This window comes from Meriones unguiculatus, chromosome 12, assembly GCF_030254825.1.
Source record: "Meriones unguiculatus strain TT.TT164.6M chromosome 12, Bangor_MerUng_6.1, whole genome shotgun sequence".
Taxonomy (NCBI): Eukaryota; Metazoa; Chordata; class Mammalia; order Rodentia; family Muridae; genus Meriones; species Meriones unguiculatus.
In genome coordinates, this window is record NC_083360.1 from 77,131,659 (window position 1) to 77,153,898 (window position 22,240).

Sequence of the window (22,240 nt, forward strand, 5' to 3'; positions counted from 1 at the left end):
ATTTTGATGTGGCAGGAGCAGAGCGTCTTCAGTGTTTTCCAGATCTGATCAATATTTGGATTTTATAATTGTCAATACTGAGTATGTTGTTTTGCCTAAATACATAGTACAAAATGGCAGATGTTTAGGACTGTTTCAGAAATTGTTAAAAATTATGTCCTTATCTCAAGCCAAAATTCATTTAACAATTTTTAATGATGCTCAAGCCAACAATTCAAGCAGCAATTTAAAAAAATCAAACATTTTAATGTAATATGATGACATTGTATACTACTTTGACATTTACAGGCTGAGGAATGATGGCAGAAAAATAATTAAGCCATTCTATTTGGGGTCCGCATGCTTCCAGTTCTCATTTTAGGTGATGCTAGAGATCGAGCCTGGGACCTCCAGGAGGGTAGGCTAGTGTTCTACCCATTCAGCTCTATCCGCAGCCAACACTTTCTGTTTCTATAAGTAAAAGCACTGTGGCTAATGAGAGCATAGTTTCCATTTTGAGCCACTGTTTTAGGCAATCCTTGTTGGTGTTTGTGAGGCATGGTGGCACGCATAGTCCATGGCATTTTGTAGGTTCACAACCATGTGATGTAGCATGGGCAAGGACTGCTGGGAAGAGAGCTTGGATTTGTTACATGTTCAATTTTAAATTAATTGGTACTTTTTGTACATTTTGAAATCCTTTACTATTGATATTTTCAGTTACACATACAGGGTTGTGATTCACAGTTTAATAACCTGGCTTCTAAGCAACTCTGCCTTAAAGTAACCTTCTGAATAGGTTAAATTAGATTGGAAAGGTCTACTGCTAACATAGCACACAGAAACCAACATTTCTTACAAAGAAGAAAATGTGGCACTGACTTTGTAACTGGTTTCAAAGTACCTTTGCTCATGTTCCCTAACTCTCATCTGGTTGTTTGTTTGTTCCATCACTGTTTCCTGAGGCCCTTAAGCAGATAAGCAGAGAGGCAGGTGGAATCCTGTGTGAGCTGTATGATGAAGTGCTGTCTAGGCAACCCAAGGGCTGTAGAGTTAGGACCCACACGAGTCCCCAGTGTGTTAGTTACTTTTCTCATTGTCATGATAAATCCTTTTAGATAATAAGGTTATTACAGCTTACAGTTTGAGGCGATACAGTCCATCATGGTGGGGCGGCTGCAGTGACAGAACATGAAACAGATGGTCATTTTGCATCTGCAGTCAAGGTCACATAGACTGAACAGGAAATGGGGACAGGCTGTGCACCACCAAGGTATATAACCATTGAGCCACTTCCTCCAGTGAGGTCTCAGCTTTTCATGGTTTTTAGAACCTTCCCAAAATACCCCCTACGAGCTGGAAACCAAGCATTCAAACACAAAGGGGAATATTTCACATTAAAACCAAAGTTGGGTTTAATAAATTGACCTGGTAGTCATGGTTCCTTATTTTAGACATTTCTAAAATTTACGTTTGATCAAAGTGAAATGATAAGGATGACACACAGGTTGGATGCACCTGCAGTTAATTAGTAGTCACGTATGTAAAGCAGTGTGTTTGTGTACCTAAAGCAGCATTAATGAGAAGTGCTGACTTGAATTTTTGAATGATATGAATAGTTATAATAAACTTCTGTGTTAAGTATAGGAGGACAAGGCTTAGAATTCTATTGTAAACCATAGTAAATTGCTTGCTTATTTATTTATTTACTTATTACTTACTTATTTGTATTGGAGATTGAACGCAGGACCTTGTGTATGCTAGGTGTGTCCTCTCATAGTGAACTTACTTCCTATTAATACTAGCTTTTATTATTATTTTGTTTTTTATTTATAACATTTATTATTTAAAAACACTTATGAATTCAAAATTATACACAGAAATTAACCAGACTCAAGTCCATACATCTCAGGAAATTCCTATACAGATAGAATGGCCAGTTGGAACTTAAGCTATATAGCTTCACATTGAATTTTACATTTTTACTATTGAATATATTTTTATGCACTTAACCATTACCAAAAAAAAACTTATGACAGAATTATAACTTGTGTCTGTGGCCTACATTTGGTCTTTTCTTATCCCCTAATATATAGCCTTTTTTGTTCTTCTTTCTGTATGTTCATTGTACCTACCTACCTATATATTTATTTACGTATACACACGTATTATTGCATAGATCCCTCATAGGAGAGAGAATCTGAGATTGTGTGACCCCATTTAATATTATACATTCTAAATCCACCCATCTTCCTGCAAATTTTGTGAGTACATTTTTTTCTTTAGAGCCGAATAGTATTGCATCTTATACATGTACCAGCTCTTCTTATCCATCTACCTGTTGTTGGACAACTATGTTCTGCTGTAGTGAATAAACTATGAACATGGGAGTACAAAATCTCTTTGATAGGCTATGCAAGTCTCTGGGTATTGCCCAAGATTGAAATAGTGGGGTCACATGGTGGTTCTATTTTTAATTTTGAGAGCCCTTCAGACTGATTTCGACAATGGCTATGTTAATTTGCTCCCCCATTAAAAGCGAATGACCCACATCTTCTTCAACAGTTGTTGTCTGTATGTTGATGATAGCCATTCCATAGTTATAAGTTGCATTTCCCTGATGACTTAGGGATATTAAATGCTTTTAAAACAATTGTTGGCCATTGGTGTTTCTGTTTTTGAAAAGCATCACTACAGTTTATTTGTGTTAATGAGCAGTTTCCTTGGCATTCAGTATGTACTATTTTTTGTCAGTTTTGGAGATTAGCCCCTTGTCTGAAGTTTAGCTGGTAAAGATGTTCTCTTATTTTTTAGGCCCTTTTGCAATGCTGCTTATTTCCTTTGCTTTACCCAAACCTTTTATTTTGATGTTGTCCTTTGTTGACACTTGGCCTTTTGGTCCTATGCTATTGGTATTCTATCAAAAAGTTTTTTTCTAACCCAGTACCTTGAAGCCTAACTCCTGTGTTTTCTTCTGCAATTCATATTGGAAATTAAGGTCTTTGGTCATTTTGAATTGGTTTTTGTATAAGGTTAAAAGTAAGAGTCTAATTTTATTCTTTTGCAAGTAGAAATGAGGTTTTACCAGCATCATTTGTTGAATAGGCTATACCTATTAATGGGATAGCATGATATTTTGATAAGAGTGTGTGTGTTCTGTATCGTTAAAGTTGGGTCAAACATATCCACTTTTCAAATGTTCATCTTTCTTTATGGGGGAAAGGTAGTTATTTTTAGGTCACTGACAAGAGTGACCTTGAGGTGCATATGGAAGATTTGTGCCATAAATTTTGATGATGGCTGATGGTCTCTGATCCTAAAATCTTATCTTTCCTGATTGGCTAGGCATGGCCAGCTTTGAGACAATAATCTGTGGAGTGGAGACCTTTGCTGTGATGTGTAATATTAGCTATTGAGAAACAAGATATATCTGAGAGATGCAAAAGGAATACAATCAGTTTGGTTAATTTTATAGTTCTAGGTGATAAGGTGGATGCAGGTAAGTTTACCAATGACTACTTTTAACATGTGACATGCAGTGACCCAGAGTATAAAGCACTTGTATGTGGTGGCTATTAGAGCAGTGTTGGATAGATTAGAGTAGATTGAACATTGCATACTCATCCACCCCTTGGCCCCCAGCCCCGCCAACAGACCTCTTGTTCTTCAGCTAAGGTTAGAATACCTTGGTCCCTAACCTCAAAACCCAGTGTTGTAAAAGGGATGTAAAAAATTCCGGGTTAGGAATTTGTAATGACTTTTTTATATTATCACACAATTTCATAAATGTGTTCTACTTTCTTCTCATTTATTGTTTTCTTTTCCTATTTTTAACTTTTTATTGATTCTTTGTAAATTTCACAGCATGTGCCCAGTCCTACTCATTTTCTCGTTTCTCTCTGTCCTTGCAACCTTCCCTGGGTGGGGGGAACCCACCACCAACAAATCTACACCAAAAAATGAAAAACAAAACCAGAACATCTCCTTGTGGAAGCTGTGATGTATCACATAGTATACCCTTTTGTTCACACGTGTTGACTTTTGAATGTTAACTGCAGTAGTCACTGGTCTTGTTTGAGGCCTACGTCTTCTGCTACACTATCACTACTGGATTCTCACCCAGATTCCTCTTGTATATTCTGGTGTTGCCCTGTGTCATGGAGATTTTGCAGCTTTGGATCTGCATGATCAGCCTCAGGTGCCCCAGTAATTTATAGATGACGTAGATGTTGAGATGGGCCAACTCCAGGCCTGGGTCTGGGCCTGGTTGGTAGCTGAGTTGGTCAGCTCACCAGCTCTTGCATACCCTCACCACCAGGGCCAGCTCTCTAGCACTGCCCTGACCAGCTCACCCAATGCTGCAGCCAGCAAGGGCCAGGGCAAGCTCTGTGGTACTCATGCCCTTGGGCTGGCGCACTTGTCACCACCAGGGTCAGCTCTGCTGTGTGACCCAGACACGGTGCAGGGCCTGTTCTTCTAAGAGTTACAGCTGTCAAGGGTCATGGCCAGTTCTCCTGAGTGTCCCAGGTGGCAGCCCAGCCCAGGGACATCCACATGGTCTGTAGTGGTAATATGAGCCCCAGATATCAGCACAGACCCCTGCTGCTGCATGGACCTCAGCTGCAGCAGGGGCTGGGACTTCCTTCACCATGGCTTTGGGTGGCAGAGCAGGCTACTCAGATCAGGCTGCTCCTCTCTACCTTCCAGGTTCTGTCTCGTCATAGTGCTCAAGCTGTTCTGTTTCTCTTTTTCTTCTAGCCCTCCACTACATACTTGTACATCATAGTTGCTTCCACAGCAGGCGGGCCTCTGGGTGTCTTCCACCTCATTCTTTAGTGCTGGGGAGCCAGTTTAGCCTTGTGTGTGGGAGGCAAGTCCTCTGTCCTGAGCGTTATTCATGGCCTCAGTAGTTTGACATCTAAAGGGTAGATTTCTTGTAAAGAAATTTTGAGATACAGAAAGAAGACTAGACTGAGAGGCAGAGAAGTGTCTTGGGCTCTGGATTTGCTGCATCCCTACATATGTCCCTGGGCATGTTGTTTAACATGTAAGAAAGCGGATTTCTTCATCTTCCTCCGCTGTATGTTTGTGAAGGTTTAAAAAGCTGCCATCCATGCAAACTAAAGCTTCTGTCACAGGGAGGATTGGCTTTGTTATCAGTGCTCCGGAAGCCTCTGCTCACATGTTCATTTTCTAATCAGCAAGTCTGCGTGATTAAGATTTGATGGCACTTAAAAGAAGGTCTCAGGCTGAAGGACTGTGAGAAATAGTGTGAATTCTAAAATAAAACTTTTGAGTAAGTAGAGGTACACATAAAACAACTTTGAAGTTGGCCACATAAACTTTTGGTTGGTATCTCTCGTCCCCTCTCCCTCTCTGCCCCTCTCCTGTTCTTGCCCTCTCTCCTTCTTCCTCATTTTTATCCCTCCCACCCCCAGTATATTTAATGTACTTCTTAGAGCTTAAAACCAGAAACACAAGTATGCTTTGGGGTTAGAGGACAATGCCAAGTCTCAGCCCAGAACAGCTATTTACAGCAGTCATAAATCCCCTTAGCTAGGAGTTGGTAATGGGAAATGTGACCAATCTTTTTAGCAGGAGGTAGTGAAGAGGACTACCAGGCACTGCTGTAATAAGTGGAGACAATTCAAATGAATAAATAATGAACCAAATAAATATTTAAAGGTACCCTAAGATAGAAACCTGAACATTGACTTTCTAATTTGTTGAAGCACAAACTAATAATTGTATACGGTTAAAGTTTCTGTTTCCATTGTATCTCTTGAGTATTTAGTAGAGGTTACTGTCCTGTTGATTCTAGGGCTTTCTATGCTCATTTCATAGATTAGTATTGATATATGATGTGACCATGATAGCTCCCTGCCTCTCTGTGTAAAGGGGCAGCTTTTTGTTGTTGTTGTTGTTGTTGTTGTTGTTCCTGGGCTGTTCCCCAAACCCCTTGAAAGTCATGATGACCTGAAAGAGGCAGAGAGGAAGAGAGATACAGAGATTCTCCATGTAGTGATTTTGTTGTTACTGTTTTTTATTCTGTGTCTGAATAATTAAGAGATGGGATGATGTGTCTGGCTTGGTGGCTGAGTGCTGGGCAAGGCATAGACTTGAGAGTGGTTCCCAGGGACAGCTGACTCCAAGCACTGCCCACAGCTGATGGGGTGCTTCCAGCAACCCGGCGTCGTGCGTTCTCCCTGGTGCGGTGGCAGATCTATGGAAAGGGAGCTCCCAGTATAACCAGTTACCTGAGCATTCGTGCCACTCTGTCAAGAGACTGGTGCCACAGCAGAAATGCCACTCCTGTTAAATTACTGCTTACCCTCGTACAAAGGCAGAAGAGATCCAAAGAGACTGTTGCTGGCTGGAGTGTGTTCCTCCCTCTTTAGTTTTTAGAACTAGCTGACAGGTCTCTCTCAACGACTTACAGACAGACTTGAGAGAACTTTGAGTTAAAACCATCTTTGAAAATCCCAGTATCTCCAGTCTAGATTTCTAAATCATCCTTGGTCCAGAGTATAATTACTTATCAAAATGTATGACATTTGGTGATACAGAGTAATCATCAGCAAGGAAAAAGTGTCCTTTTGAAAGCGAGGGCACACTGCTGTGAAGTTGGGGACTGTGCACTTCTGTGATGCTGCACTAACGCAGTGTATAAGAAGGGAAGTGGTGCCGGTGACAGTTTCCCCATAGACGCGTGTGCTAAGGTGAGGCTCTGGCATGCTGGCGCTGAAGAACAGTGCTCTGACTGAGAGTATAGTCCAGCTGCTCAGTATCAGATGTGCTCACGCATGCAAGGTGAAAAGACATACAGTGACAACACGGAGGGGAGCGTGTGTGAGGAGGCTGACAGGGACAGTGCCTTTAAGGAGGAGTGGAGGAAAGCCAGAAGAATACAGTTTTGGAGCATTTAAAGGAGAAACCTCAGAGATGTGAAGCATTAGGTGTGCCACCCAGGAATAGTGCTGCCTGACACATTTTATACTTTATTCTCCCTATTTTAATCGAGATTCATCCTGAAGTTTTTCAATCAAGATTTAGATTTTTAAATTATTAACAAAATAATATGATTTGTTTTAAGAGCTTTGTTTACAGGAACAATGAAATGCCATCTTTTTGGTGCTTTGTACTTTTGCACCTGTTCGCAGCTGACAGCCCTTGTCATCTTAGGTCAATGGCGTGCAGCTTTATGGGAAGTCTCGCCGAGAAGCAGTCTCCTTTCTGAAAGAAGTGCCCCCACCATTCACCTTGGTTTGCTGTCGCCGGCTGTTTGATGATGAAGCCTCAGTTGATGACCCGAGAACTGTGGAACCTTCTCCTCTTGAGGCAGAGGTATAAAGGGCTGTGTATGGTTATCATGTGTGTATCTTTTTACCAGGGGCGCTCCAAGGAGGGCATGCCAATCTACAGAGGGGCACCTGTTCCACCCCACTCCTGTTTAGTTAGCTAAGCAGCAATGTAGACTGTTTCAAGTTCTGGGTTTATACTTTCTAGAACTCTGTGAAACTATCCGTGACACTGATGTGTATCAATCTGATTTTAGAAAACTTTTTAAAGAACAGCAATTTTTTTTTTAAATTGTCTGGATTCATGGCTTTTGACTTCTATTTCAACTATTTCAACCTCACAAAAGTGTATTGTAGGTGAGTATTATGTATCTTAGTCTTTCTTTTCTGAGGACCTTAAATTTATGAAGAAATCTGATAAGTTTCAGAGTGAGTTTAGAAGCTAACATAAATGCAGAAGGTCAAAATATGGAGCTGCCTTTGCTGTTGGATGTCTTGTTCTAAGAGTACTGTAATCGTGGATGGAGCTGTGAGGGCATGAGCTGTCATCACGTGCCCTTTGGCATTTCGTCGTCTTTTAAAAAACTTTTATTGGTTCTTTGTGAATTTCACATCCTTCTCTCCCTCCCTCCCTCTCTCTCATTCTCCCTCCCTCCCTTTCTTTTTCCCTCCATCTTGTGCTTATTGGATCCAAGATGTAAGCTCTTAGCTAATGCCCAGTGCCATGCCAGCTGTTCCCTGCCATAATGGTCATAGATTCATCTTCTGAAACTGTAAGCCTCAGACTCACTCTTTTATAAGTTGCATTGGTCATGGTGTCCTATCAAAGTGTTAAAGAAGCAACTAAGACAAATGGTACTGCTTACCGAACTTGGAGACTTCAGGAGCTCATGTGAGAAGGAAATAAAGTAGCATGTGCCAAGCTTTTAGCATTATGCCTACAGGTGGAGAGCTCCGTGAATGTCAGTGGTGATGTTCCTGACGCCTCCAATTCATCGTCTTTGTTTCTGATTTCCTAATTTACCAGAAAGTCTATAACTGCCTTACAGTCTAATATTATGCTATTGATCCTATAGCATGGCCAAATCTTGCTTTTCTAAGAAGGTTGTCAGCTCTTTTGGAGAATAGGCCATTTCTTAAAATTTCATGTGATCCCATGTCGTCTTTATTCTGTACTACACATCTGAGAAGAACTTAAGATCCTTGATTGACAGCTTTTTTTTTTTAACCCCTTCAGACAAGGTTACTATGTAGCCCAGGTTAGCATAAGCCTGGATTTTAGCACAAGTCTGGCTTTGAATTGAACTCACAGTCCTGCCTCTGTCTTGCCAGTGCTGATATTGTAGGTGTAGCTGATAACTGGTTTTGTTATTGTTACTGTTTTGTTTTTGTTTGTTTTTCCCTAAGACAGGGTTTCTCTGTATAGCACTGGCTATCCTGGCACTTACTCTGTAGACTAGGCTGACTTTAAACTCAGAGATCTGTCTGCCTCTGCCTTCCAAGAACTGTGATTAAAGGTGTGAGCCACCATCACCTGGCTTCTGATACTTGTTTTAATGTAAAAGCAGAAAAAAGAAATGAGGTTTCATATGCCTTTAATCTCAGCACTTGAGAGTCAGAGGCAGGCAGAACTCTGAGTTCAAGGCCAGTTTAGTTTATATATCAAGTTCTAGGCCATCCAGGAACTCTGCAGAGTAAGGCCTGTCCCAAAATAAAACAACACATTTTTCAAGGAGAGGACTCAAGTCATACTATGTAACTTTGACTGTTCTTAGCAAACTGAAATGTATGTGGTGGCTCCCTGGGAAGCTTGATAAATATTCCTTTAGTTTAATTCTGTTAGGTGTAAATCATCAGCCCAGCTTGCTGATTCTGTGCTCCCATACATCATACTGCACAATAGCGAACAAAGCCCGAGGCATGCCGGATATCAACATTGCTGCCTGGTAGCTGATTGCGTTCTGTTCTGTAGAGTCAGGAGTTGTGCAGAATGGATGTATCAGTGATGTAGTCCAGGTTGGTGCAGGCTGTGCACCTATGATGTCATGAAATTTCTCTGTTTGTGCTCCGTGGTTATATGTCATCTCTTAAACTTTTGGCTAATTTTCAGTTCTCCTTCTTTAAAAATTATTTTTATTTGTATGTACATATGTGTGCCTTTGTGAGCATATGCCAAGTGTATACCTTCCAAGGTCAAAAGAGGGTGTTCTACCCACTGATGCTAGAGTTACAGGCAGGTGTGAGCTGCCCAGTGTCGGTTCTGGGAACCTGACGAGGGTCCTCTGGAAGAGCAGCAAGTGCCCGACTGCTGACGCAGCTCTCCAGCCCTGTCTTCCGTTGTTAAACTGTCTGCTTAGATGGCAGAGCAACAGTTCCAGTCCTCACTGGTCAGTGAGTGAACCAGCATTATGCTAATCATATTAGTCTGTGGAACATTTTATTGGAAGAGTGAAGTATTTTCTTTTCAAAAGTATACCTTCCCAGGTGGGTAAGATGGCTCAGCAGGCTTTAGTCCCAGAACCTGTGAAAGGTAGAAAGAGAGAACTGACTCTGTCCTTGAGCTCCACATGAATGCCATCGCCATGCATCCGGACATAGGGTAGTCATTTTTTAGAAATAATAATAAAAAATTCCTTACATCAAACTGAAACATGTGGGCATTAGCAGGGGATAATATTCCTTTACCTTAGGTTTGGTCAGTCAAGAACCAGGAAATTGTTCCTGTGTTTAGGGTCAGTCCAATGTGGATTAGGTATTCTATATGCAACAACGGTTTGAGGTCTGAGCCAATTCTAATTTTGAAAGTGGCTTTGTTACTCTTCCCCATTATAGAGCTCTCCTGTTGACGCTATTAAGTGGGTCTTTATGCCAGGTACTCAGTTCTGTTTGTAGGAATTATATATTTTCATTTCAGTTGCTGAGATTATCCAAGATGTTAAGAAATCTGCTTTGAAAAGTGTTATTTAGCCATATGTGGCTCATGCCTATAAATCCCAACACTCAGGAGACTGAGACAGGAGTGCTGCGAATTTGAGGCCATATAGTGAGTTCTGTGCTAGCCTGAACTACAGAGTAAGACTCTGTTTCAAAAAACTAAATTGTTGTTTAGTCTGTGGGAGGACAAAGTATTTTTGGAGACATTATTAAAGCCAAACATTACAGTGCTATAAATGTTCCATGGTAGATCTGTCTCATTTAACTTCACCGGGTTTCTGAAAGGACAGGAGAGTCTAGAAGACAGGGATGTTAGCCGTGGGAATGAACTAAGAGCCTGCATGCTGGGCGTGTGTGCTGAGTCACCTCCTCTACCACCAGATCTAACACCTCTTCCTGCTTGGAGAATCACAGTGCTCCAGGAATCTGGTGGTAGCTGCTGCTGCTGCGGCCACACCTCTACTGCCCCAGCCATTGCCTTCTCCTCTTTCTCCTTCCTTCTTCCTGTGCTTTTCTAGTAAAACTTTATTGAAACCTTTGGGGAGACAGCAGGAGTGGTTTCTCTGTGTCCCCACTGTCCTCCTTTTCTGTCTCTGACTAAAATTATGATTATAGTATTGCTTTTAAAACATCTATGTGCCTCTGCTTTGCATGAAGTTTACATTTTTACTTAAATTACCTATTTTTCCTTTTATGCTTCTAATGGGATGACAGAGCTCATTGAAGTATAAGAGGTCAGTGTTAACACTTGCAATGAAACTGTTTGAACAAAATGTGTGAAAGAGCTGCAGTTCTGAATGCCTGAATGTTCTGTGAAGCTTTGATCCTTGATTGTGAGTACACAGTGCATGCCTCCTTCTTTAAAAAAATCAAAAAGCTGACTACGCATGCCAAAAGTTCCCAGTTTGAAAAGCATTTTAGAACACAAAGAACGGAGGCTACAGCATTTACTTTTTTTGTTCCATCAGGTTGACCGCAGTGTAGATGTCAGCATTGAAGATGATGATGATGGAGAATTAGCCCTGTGGTCTTCTGAAGTCAAGACTGTGGAGCTGTGGAAAGACTCTAAAGGCTTGGGATTCAGCATTTTGGATTACCAGGTATAGGAATCTGCCGAGAGGTGGTTTTTTTTTGTTTGTTTGTTTGTTTGTTTTGTCTTGTCTTTTCTTATGGTATGGCTTGCTCTTTCATTCTGAAAGTTGGTTTATGCTGGAGTTATATGAACTAGTAGTTGTTTGAAGAACTCACCAAACTCCAGGAAAACTGACTCCCAAAGAAGGAGTGCTATACTTTCATTTGCTTTCTTTAAGATTAGTAGCTCTTAGTGATGTGGTGGAGCAACCTGTGACAATGATAAAGTCATGCTTCTAGTCTCTAAAACTTGGTGAACTTTGAAAAATGGGTTCGCCCCAGCTTTGTTGAAATTTATTTCATGTACCATGAATATACATATTTAGAGTCTTAACCTAGGTTGCTTTTAGTGTATTTATATAAGTGTATTTGCAATTGTTACCATTTCACAGTAAGTTCCAAAAAGAAACAATGGGAAGCTGAGGTTGGAGGAATGTAAGTTCAAGGCCAGTTTAGACTTCAGTGTTGATGTGATTTATGTAATGATACCCTGTCTCCTCAATCAGAACCAAAAAGAAAGAACCCTGTGCACACTAGCAACATCCCCACTCTCACGTTTCTGTCCTTCTTGTCATGTGAAGGCTTTTATGGTTTTGTTTACCTGTCAATTTCAACAAACTTCAATAGAAATATTCTTAGTGAAACTATGTGCTGATGGATGCATAACACCTTTGTAGTTAAGTATTTGTTATGACTCCAATTCTAGCTAGAATAAGGTTACTGATGGGGGTTAGGAGCACTGGAGCGCACAGTGGACACCTGCATTTTATAGCAGCTGCAAGCCCACTGTTGGACCTCTGAATGTTAGGATTTTGGAACACAACCTGCTCCTGGGTTACCCAGCAACTTATGATGTCATCATGTGTCACTGGCCAGGTGGCCACACCTGGAAGACGTGGTTACCTTGACCCTTAAAGGGCCAACCCCAACACATGGTCTCTCTCTTACTTTTACACTCTTACTTTCTCTCTCTCTCTCTCTCTCTCTCTCTCTCTCTTTCTCTGTGCCCCTTCCCTTTTCTCTCTCTCTCTTCATGTCCTGCTCCCTCTCCCTCCATACCCTCCTAATTACTCTTGCAGAGAATATCAGTTGACCAGCCTCATGCTTTTTTAATAACATTACACTGAATACTGGGGAGAATTAAAGCTGCTGATAACAAATCCCTTTACTGCTAAGATGCACACATCAAGACTAGTATGACCTAAACACAATGTTAATAAAGAAAGATGAACTCTGTCAAACCATATAGAATGCAAAATTACATAAACCCACACTCAAAAATTACATTCATTCATTCATTCATTCATTCACTTATTCATTCATGTAGTGAATGTATGGGTGTGGGTAGGGGTGTATGTGCATGTGATAGCATCCACATGGAGGTCAGAGGGCAACTTGTGGGAGTCAGGTCTCTCTTTTCCAGTTCATAGCTCCTGGAGATAAAGCTCAGGCAGTCAGATGTGGCAGGTAGTATTTTACCCATTGAGCTTGCTACCCTGAGTCTTTTTTTTTTTTTACATATGTCTTATGGTTACAAATGTTTTGCCTGCATGATCTGTGTGCACAGCTTATGTTCCTGGTATCTACAAAGGTCAGAAGAGGGCACATGGAAATGGAGTTATAGACAGTTGTGAGGTGCTTTGGGGGCTAGGAAGGAAACTTGGGCTCTTGCAAGAACAAGTGCTCTTAACTGCTGAGGCATCTCTCTAGTCTCTGAAATCATTGTTTAATACAATAATGTGACAGAGAAGAGCATACAAGAAAAATACTTTTTAACGTTATGTAAGATTTAAACTACTGATTTAAAATTACAGAAATAGATTATTTTATTTTTGCTGGCATATTTCTGTGCCAGATAGGCCTCTGCTCTTAGAATTTTCTTTTAGAGTATTATTAAATTATAAGTTGTTGATTTGAAATGAGCATTTTCGGAAGTAGTGTCAGCAGGAAGTATCAATTGTAAGATTCTGGTAAGAACTCTTGTAATGTAGAAGTCTCACCCAGCATCTAATACGTAGCTAATAAAAGACTGTAGAATAGGTCAGCCAAAACTTACTGGAACTAAACGAACAATGTCACTGAGAAGTTGCTGACCATTTTGATGATGAGGTTTAATTTGCAAACACTTTTAAAGTATAATCTTGATGTTTAGTATAATCTTTACCCTTATTTTAAAGATTTCTATGTATTTTCAAAGTTAATTGATAAATATATCTCATTATTAACTTCTTAAACCAACTGCAGGCTTTAAATAGTTTACAATTTCTCTATTTTCACTGATATGGGATTTCATACTTACTAACTAACCCTGAGCTACACTCTCAGTCAAGACTTCATGTTTTTAGTGTTGCATATCTTAAGGCAGAAAATTCTTTAATCAAATCTTTTTAAGATTTATTTATTTATTATGTATACAATGTTCTGTCTGCACGTACATCTACATACCAGGAGACAGCATCTGATCTCATTATAGATGGTTGTGAGCCACCATGTAGTTGCTGGGAATTGAACTCAGGACCCTTGGAAAAGCAGCCAGTGCTCTTAACCCCTGAGCCATCACTCCAACCCCTCTTTAATAGAATTTAAACTTTAATAGAGTTTGAGCTTTAATAAATTTTTAAAAATTTTGAACTTTAGTAGAGTTCTGAAAGAAAGAAAAACTTGTTAAACTGTCAGTTTTATTCCTAGTTGGCAGGAAATCTCTAACAAATCTGAGCTTTCTACATTTATTTATCTAGTTATTTGTTTGCTTATTTTTTAGCGTTTTTGCTCTTGTTTTGTTTTGTTTTCGAGGTAGGGTTTCTGTGTGTAGTGTTGGGTTTCTGTGTATAGTATTGGCTCATAGAGATCCGCCTGCATCTGCCTCCTCCAGTGCTGGATTACAGGTGTGTGCCACTATGCTCAGCTTGAGCTTTTTATTTTTAAAAACATTGTTCTGATGTCGGTTGTTTTCTCAGCGTGTTCTCAGCAGTTTGCATTCTGGATCCTGTTTTTTACTTTTTTGAATATCGTCATAAAAACATTGATTTCTGTCCAGGTTGTATGATGTGATTCTGAAAAAAAAAAATAGTACTAGAGAATTCTTTGGTGTTTTTTTTTGTATTGAAAACTGATAGAAAAGTTCTTAATTTCCTAACTGTTACTTTAATTCGATATGTAACCCATCTTTGGAAGATAAGCACTCACTTTTATGGGGGGTATTTTTCTTGGTCAGATGTTAAGTGCTCTCAGAGCTGTGTACAGTACATCTGTATGACTTGTCAGGGATATGAAAAACTGTTTCCTACCAGATGACAGGGAAATGCAAGTTAAAATTTGATTTGTGCTAAGTTCATTAATTCATTGTATGACCCTTGTATTCAGGTAACAGTTTCTAAAAGCTAGTTTTGAAAAATTGTTTTTGCAAAACTCAGAGGTGTGTCAGATGCCGTGAAAGGCCACATTTCTGGCGATTTCCTTATTTTCTGTGTTTTGTATAAATTTATTAGGTGGCTGGATAGGACAAGGCATATTCCTGCCCTCCTAGTGTAGCAGATCTCCACTAAGTAGGACAGTGGGAAGGCTGGAGACAGGCTGCGACTCCCGGGAGCAGCAGTGGTGTCTGCATGGCTAGGACGCTCGGACTTGTCAGCAGTAGGTCGTTAACTGTTTTCCTCATGAATGGTTTTTCCTCTGCCCCGCGAACTGAGAATTGAATAATCTGTCTCCTTGGTGTAACCTCTCGAGGACAGGGGTAGTAATGTCAAATGCAAAAGATCCTGTGGATCAAATGAATGTGTGTGCAAGGGAAAGAAGATCTTATGTTAGCACTGTTAACTCTCATTCAGTTTAGAAAGTCAGCACAAGGGTTGTTGAGACTGTCCTTTGATCTAGGACTACATTGCAGTGTGTCTAAACCACGTATGTTTTAGCTATACAGTTAGAATGGAAAATTAATAATAGATACCTTTGTTTAACGGAGTTGAAATGTAACCATGAAATCATATTATATCATGCAGCCAACTCCTGAGAACCATATGTGCCTTGCCCTGGGAATCAGTGCTCAGAAGTTAATTTTTGCATAGATTTAGTGGAGCTTTAGGAGAGTGACCAGATAAAGGATCCTTAACTGACCCATGGAGTGATGGGGTGGGTGGCCGTCTCAGCACATCACAGCGCCTCCCAAAGCAAGGTGCCTGCTCTGAAATGAAGGAGTCTGACACAGAGTTCTAGAGGGCAGCCTTATGACGCGTTAAAAGAGAAACCAGTAAATGGAACACAGGTTAGATTTCAGGATAAAGCACAGGTCATAGAGGTCGGCTAAAACCCTGTACTGTGTGCTCAGCACATGTACCTCCATGTTTTGTGAAGTTGAGTGTAGGGACGGTGCACTGCAGCTTAACGATTGGCTCTCACTCAGAGCTGCCGAGCTCGTGAGAGGGTTGGCCATAAGCTAACATTTATCACCATCATCATCACCACCATCATCACCACCATCATCACCACCATCATCACCACCATCATCATCACCATCACCACCATCATCACCACCATCATCACCACCATCATCACCACCATCATCACCATCATCACCACCATCATCACCATCATCATCACCACCATCACCACCATCATCACCACCATCATCACCACCATCACCATCATCACCACCATCATCACCATTAGTGTGCGTGTGTGCACACCACCACATGGGAGCATGTTCCCAGGTGTGACGGTGCTACTTTCTAGAGTAGGGTCTGTCCTTTCCTATCTGCTCCATCCTGGGATGGACCTTAGGTCAGGCCTGTATATAGTGTTCTTTTTAAAAACTCTTATTTTATTTGGGGTGGTTAGGCCTCTAATTCCCTTCCAACCTCCCATCCCTACATAGGAGAGAAGATTAGTGGGGAGAGAGGACCCCATTTCTTCTCCTGGCTGTTTAGGGTCAAGGGTTCTTTGGGGGCACTATACCAATCTCAGTCAACAGCAAATGCAGCCACTGGTCTCCTTCAAGCCGCTGCACCCAGAAGCGTTCTCTGTCTGCTCTAAACCGCCATCCCGAATCTCTGGGCTCTCCAAACTGCTACACACCACACACCACCACTTCTCTCTGGGCTCTCATGTTTATATTCTCCAGAGTCCTAGACCACGACCCTGTGCATGCTGCATGCCGGAGACTGTTAGCAGCCAGCACAGATCACGCCCCACATGTGACAGTCAACAGCTCTGGACAAGCTAGAACCCAGCTAAAATTCCACACTTGAGATTAAAACAAGAGCATATTTACATAACATACCTGAGTTTACAAAGAACCCAAAACTTCCACTACACCTGTACCACAGGCACTTTTGCCCCTGAGCCGTCTTCTGGCTCTGGCTGCAAGTCTTCATAATCTGTATGAGTCTAAAAGTGAGAGCTCCATATTGCACTGCATTTGTCTTAGCTTCGTTTCTCTCCCAACCCCTTCCCTGCTTTTTTTGAGACAGGGTTTCTCTGTGTAGCCTTGGCTGTCCTGGACTCTCTTTGTAGACCAGGATGGATTTGAATTCACAGAGATACACCTGCCTCTGGCTCCCTGAGTGCTGGGATCACAGGTGTGCGCCACTGCGCCCAGCTGTTTCTCTCCCTTTTTATATGTGATGTCACCATGCCTTTGAATATTATTTCCATGGAATATTATTAACACTCATTAACAATCAGCACTAATTCATATATAATAGTAGTAGATACCAATTATTATTAATTATGTGGTAGGCCCTGTTTTACGTATATTAGCTTATAGATTTCTCACAAGAACCAAGCAATCCCCATTTAACAGGAAAGGATACTGAGGGACAAGTAAGTTAAGTGTTAAGTCCAAGATCATGCAACGGGCACAGAAGTGAAATTTGAACTCACGCAACTGGGCTGACATCCCCTTGCTTTTAATTATAATGGGATGTTATTTCTTTATGAAGGCTATTGTGTACATTTTAAAAAATAGGACATCCCTATAGTAAATTGATTACAGTGAGTCTCTTTGTTTTTGTAATTGGAAAAAAAAATTTTCAAAGAGTAAGCTGCCAGATAGCATTCTCCTTTTAGTGCCATATGAAAATTCAGCAAATGTTAAGCATTAGTTAATAAAGTGTGCCCATATGTACCATAGGAACTAGTGCTCGCTGCTTCAGAAGAAGTGACTGCTAGTCTGAAAGCTTGTTCTTATGGGTTAATGTTCTTAATCAAGCCATTTGGTAGCCTGAGAGTCTGCAACTTGTGATTTCTACCAAAAGCTTGCAAAGATTGAACTATATGGATTTTACCTTCAGCTGACCCTATAAATTAAGTGGAGCGAGTGGATATTTTCTGGTGTTTTGATTTATGCTGAACTTTGAATAACCCCTCATGATTATAATTCACTGAAAATGTTTGACATTAGCCATGACGTTGCCATCCTTGGTACTTTTAAATTTCAGTGATTTAGAAGGGAAAATTTATTAACCAATAATTCTCCCCCACCTACATCCTATTCTTCATTTTTTCCCCCTCCTGAATGACTCAGTCTTTGTCAAAGCAGGTATTTTTGAAAGACTGGGCTTTTCTCAGTGAGAGCTGACTCACATGTGAGGCCTGTCTATCCTGCTGTAAGTCTGTCTGGAAGGTACTGCTGTTCTACAGCCGAGTCACATGTGAATACTGTTGGTCCTGCTCAAGCCTGAGAAGACCATAGGCAGATGATGCCCTTAAACAGCAAGTGCCAATAGTTCTTTCTCTGAGGAAGCGGTTTTCATGACATGCGTTGTGAAAACAGAACAGAGTGAGCATAAGTTACTGCTGACCTTGGAATTATTTACCTTTGGCTCTGTGAGGAATTCATGCACAGTTTCAGCTCTAACTCAGAGAATCCACTCTAATGTTTATTTTACAGTCCAAGGGAGAAAGACTCAGAGCTTTAAGTGTGCCAGGCCAGCTCCTTCTCATTGTACTACATTCCCAGCCTACAAATTCTCATTGTAAAGACTTTTAAAACTTAAAGGAAGGGTTATATGACTTTTATTTATAACTTAAAATTATCTTGGATTTTGAACAACGTTACAGTGTTTTTAAAGATGTTAATATATGCACATGGCATAAAAATTCAAAAGTACACCCAGGCCTTTTGTGACATCACTCAAGGCTCTTCTAGGAAGATCCATTGTATTTCATGTCTTTCCTCCAAGATGTGTTTTATAAACACAGGATTATATAAATAATAGTTTTCCTGTTACATAAATTTTTCATTTTGACATATAAGTGAGATATATCATACAAACCTTAAGTACTTTGCTTTTTGTAACCGATTGCATCTTCCTTCACTTTAGTATTTATAGAGTTACCTAGTTCTTTTTAATGACTGCGCAATACATTATTGTTGATAGACAATAATTTATTCAACTAACCTCCTGTACCCAAGTGGTGTAGGCTAAATGACTAAATGAGACTGTAGAGGATTATTGCTATATTCTTTTGTAAAACTGTGGCAATTAAGCTAGTGACACATTTCCAGAAGAGAATATGCTAATCAAAGGATCACATGCAATTTCAGTTTTGATGCATTTTTTTACCAAATTGCAAGAGCACCATTTTGCGGCACATGTGTTTAGATGAATTACAATTGATATCTTATGTGGAGTCATTTCTTTATTCAGATGGCTCTCCTGGAAAATATAAGCAGGTGGTAACTCATGAAATTAATGGTCTTCCATGATGTGGAAAGACTAAGTGAAAGCAATATATAACTATCAATTTTGTTTCAACTTTAATTATGGCAGTAATTTATTGCCTTTTGTAGCAAAGAGAGTAGAGTATTAATATTCACTCTGATATCAGTGCCTATCAGTCTATTCCTAATTAGTCCACCAATCTGAATCTTTATCAAGAATTGAGCTCTAAAATGGCATAGCATGTTGGGACTTTGCTTTTGTCAAGAATTTGACAATTTGACTGAATTCTGCTGTCAGTTGATAGTTTAGTAGTTCATAGAAGCCTAATGTTTTAATGTTTATTCCAGGTGATGTGTACAGGACCGATCTTACAGATCTGATAAGTGTTGACATAATTTTAACACATAGCAGTAGCATAAATAAGTCAGGTGCAAAAACGCTTATTTTTTAGAGTATAAAATGCAGAGGTTATTGGTATATGATAAGTTATATAGTTTCAGTGTGATGCTTAGGCAAGCTGTAAGGAAACTGTTGGCACCTGGCAACTTGGCACACATGTCATGTAGCTTGCTATTGACCAAAGCACACAACTGCATTTGAAGGTGACTGCTTAAAGGATGTGGGGGAACTGACAAAGCTTACTTTTGCTCATTCCTGATGTCTATCCATGTTTATTTAATGAACATTAAAGTAGTATAGGATCCAGTGCCGACTGGATTTCTTCCTTAGATGATTTGCTTCCTTTGCTTCTGTGGGAAAGTTCTGCATCCTTTAAGTTAGGTCAAGCCGCTTCATTTGGAAAATATGTTCATGCAATAGGTTGACTGTGGCTGCAACAGAGTTCTCTCCTGATTAAGCAATGCCTTTCAAGCCTGTGGAGTGGGTGGATAGAGGAAGCTCACTCCTCCTGTGTGAGTTTGAACTGTGCTCAGGAAGATGATCAACCTCCAAAGCGGTCAGTGCAGCAGGTCGGATGGCATCAGGAGCCTCTTAATAGGAGATAAGAGAGCCTGTGTGCGTCACCTGGAAATCCAGCTAGCGCCGAGCAAAGCCTATCTGAGTGAGGCTGGGGGATGAAGTTAATAGGAGGCCTCAGAGGTCTTAAGTCAGGCCTCCTACTGAACTTTGTGGGAAGTTCACGAATTTGGAATATGAGTTTGGAAAGAAATCTTACTGGTCTAATGGGGACAAAGGAGAATAACCGTGCAGCAAGTGCCTGTGCGCTGGGCTCTGCTTTCTCGTGGGATAGCGTTACCTTTAACAAACAGGGTCTTGTCAGCATTGGCTTCGGCCTAGTAAACTGCTGAGGAGAGGAGCCTGGTCTACTGGTTGAGGAACCGGGATCTACTGGTTGTATTACCTTTGCGGAGTGTTCCAGAAATGGGCATACCGCCTGGCAGTGTTTGTTAAATGAACCCAGAGAGCTGAAATACAGATTTTCTGTAGAGTACCTGATCATCACATGTGTGGTGAATTGCTTATATATTCCCGTGTGTTAGTAGGTATTGGTCTTTCCCTTTCTCCTACACAGTAAAATGCCAGAATGACTACTATAGAAAGGAAGGTTTTGGATCTAAAGAGCAAGCTCAGTTCTTCAGAGGCAGCTCATTGTAAGTCTTTACAACTTCTGGACATGGCTGTGTTTCAGAAGTTCCTACTCCATTCTGATGCCCCGAATAACAACCAGAGTAGTAGCCAGAAACATCGCCCTTCCTTAGGTGTGGCAGAATGATTGACATAACCAACATGCAGGCATTGGAAAGTTCTTTTTGCAAGACATGATGGTGTGTGCAGCTCTGACTGCTTGTGGGTGTTACTGAGAAGCAGGTAGGAATCCAGAGAAGCTATGCTTTCTCACTGAGTGCTCCTGCTTCCCACAGGACCAGGATTCGAATTTGTGAATGTTACATACAAAGAACTGGCCGCATGATCTTTATACACCATGTCCAAGGCTTTCATCCCTTTCTTTATATTTTATTTTAATCACATATTAACTTTATCAGTATACCACTGTGAATATTTAGCATGAATAAGAATGCATGCTTGAGTTGCAACTGACCCAACAGTTTGGATGGCCATTCCGGCTGTGACACAATTCTAGGACAATTCTTGGGGCAATTTTGTTAGTCTTCAAGGACAAAAAGAAATGAAGATAAATTCCCATTTTTAAATGTGGACCTGAAACTATCATGGATTTTCATCTTCAGAAAAGTTATTATTTATCCCTTATTGGCTTCTTTGGAAAATACTTAGAGGGAACAGTGTGTTAACTTCGATGATCTTAAATAAGAGGCATGTTTAGTGAGCATACCTTGGACCCAGCACTGCTTTAAGTTCTGAGTTCCATCAATGAACAAGTAGACAGAGTCCTGTTTTCATGGAGCTTAACTTCAATTTGGAAGAGACAGTAGATACGGCTATGTTAAAGTGCAATATTCAAAACAGTCTAAGATGCAGTAAACTATGAGTCATAGTTTTAACAGTGATAGGATTAAGCTATGACTCAAGATTGCTCCCTAGACTCTAGAGAGGCCTGGAGGAAACTGAGGCTTGCTGTGTGGACAAGGACCCTGAGGACCTAGAATTGATTAATTGGACCCGATTTCATGTTCTCATAATTTGTGGTAATTATGAACTACCTAATATCTTTCTGAACTTTTGCATTTTATTCCCTTGAATGAAAAACCCTTGAAGAAACCTTACTTTTTTAATTTGGAAAGCATCCTACCCAGTAATTATGTCCTGTTTTCTCTGCCCGGTTCTGTTTAAAGCACTGTATTGCAACTATTGTCATCTTTTCTACAATGCTAGGAGGCGTTATCCTCCTGCTGTGTAAGAAGAAACCTGTGCTGAGAGATTAAGGTGATTTTTATCCACTGAATGACTAGGAAGTTGTGGTTCATCGTAATTGCATGACTAGGAAGTGGAGGTTCACCCATGACTGACCTAGAAGTGAGGGGGCTGAATTCTCAAGTTCGTGGTTGGGATGGGCGAAAGTGCTGTTTTTAGGCAGAAACAACCCTTATTTTTTCCCCCCTACTTGTAGATCATCTGAAGAGAGGAGGTATTTATGGTTAGTTTAATTATTTTCTGAAAGAAACATGCTTAATAATGTGGTTGACTTTGAGGTATCCAGTGTGACTTTTTGGCCTTTTTTTTTTTTTTCTGTTTAGTTTAAGAGGTTTTTGCTGTTGTTGATTTTTTGTTTTGTTTTTTGGGGAAGTTGGGAGGCTTGTT

General features: G+C 40.5%; 1 protein-coding gene across 5 annotated transcripts in view; it reads left to right on the plus strand.

Moving 5' to 3' along the window:
• The window catches only part of Patj (PATJ crumbs cell polarity complex component), a 302,937-nt gene that overhangs the window by 59,326 nt on the left and 221,371 nt on the right, over positions 1–22,240 (plus strand). For all 5 annotated transcript variants that reach the window (XM_060365928.1, XM_060365925.1, XM_060365929.1 and 2 more), the window contains exons 16-17: positions 7,162–7,323; positions 11,180–11,311. In XM_060365928.1, the coding sequence (XP_060221911.1) occupies positions 7,162–7,323; positions 11,180–11,311 (294 nt within the window). The remainder of the gene's footprint in view (positions 1–7,161; positions 7,324–11,179; positions 11,312–22,240) is intronic.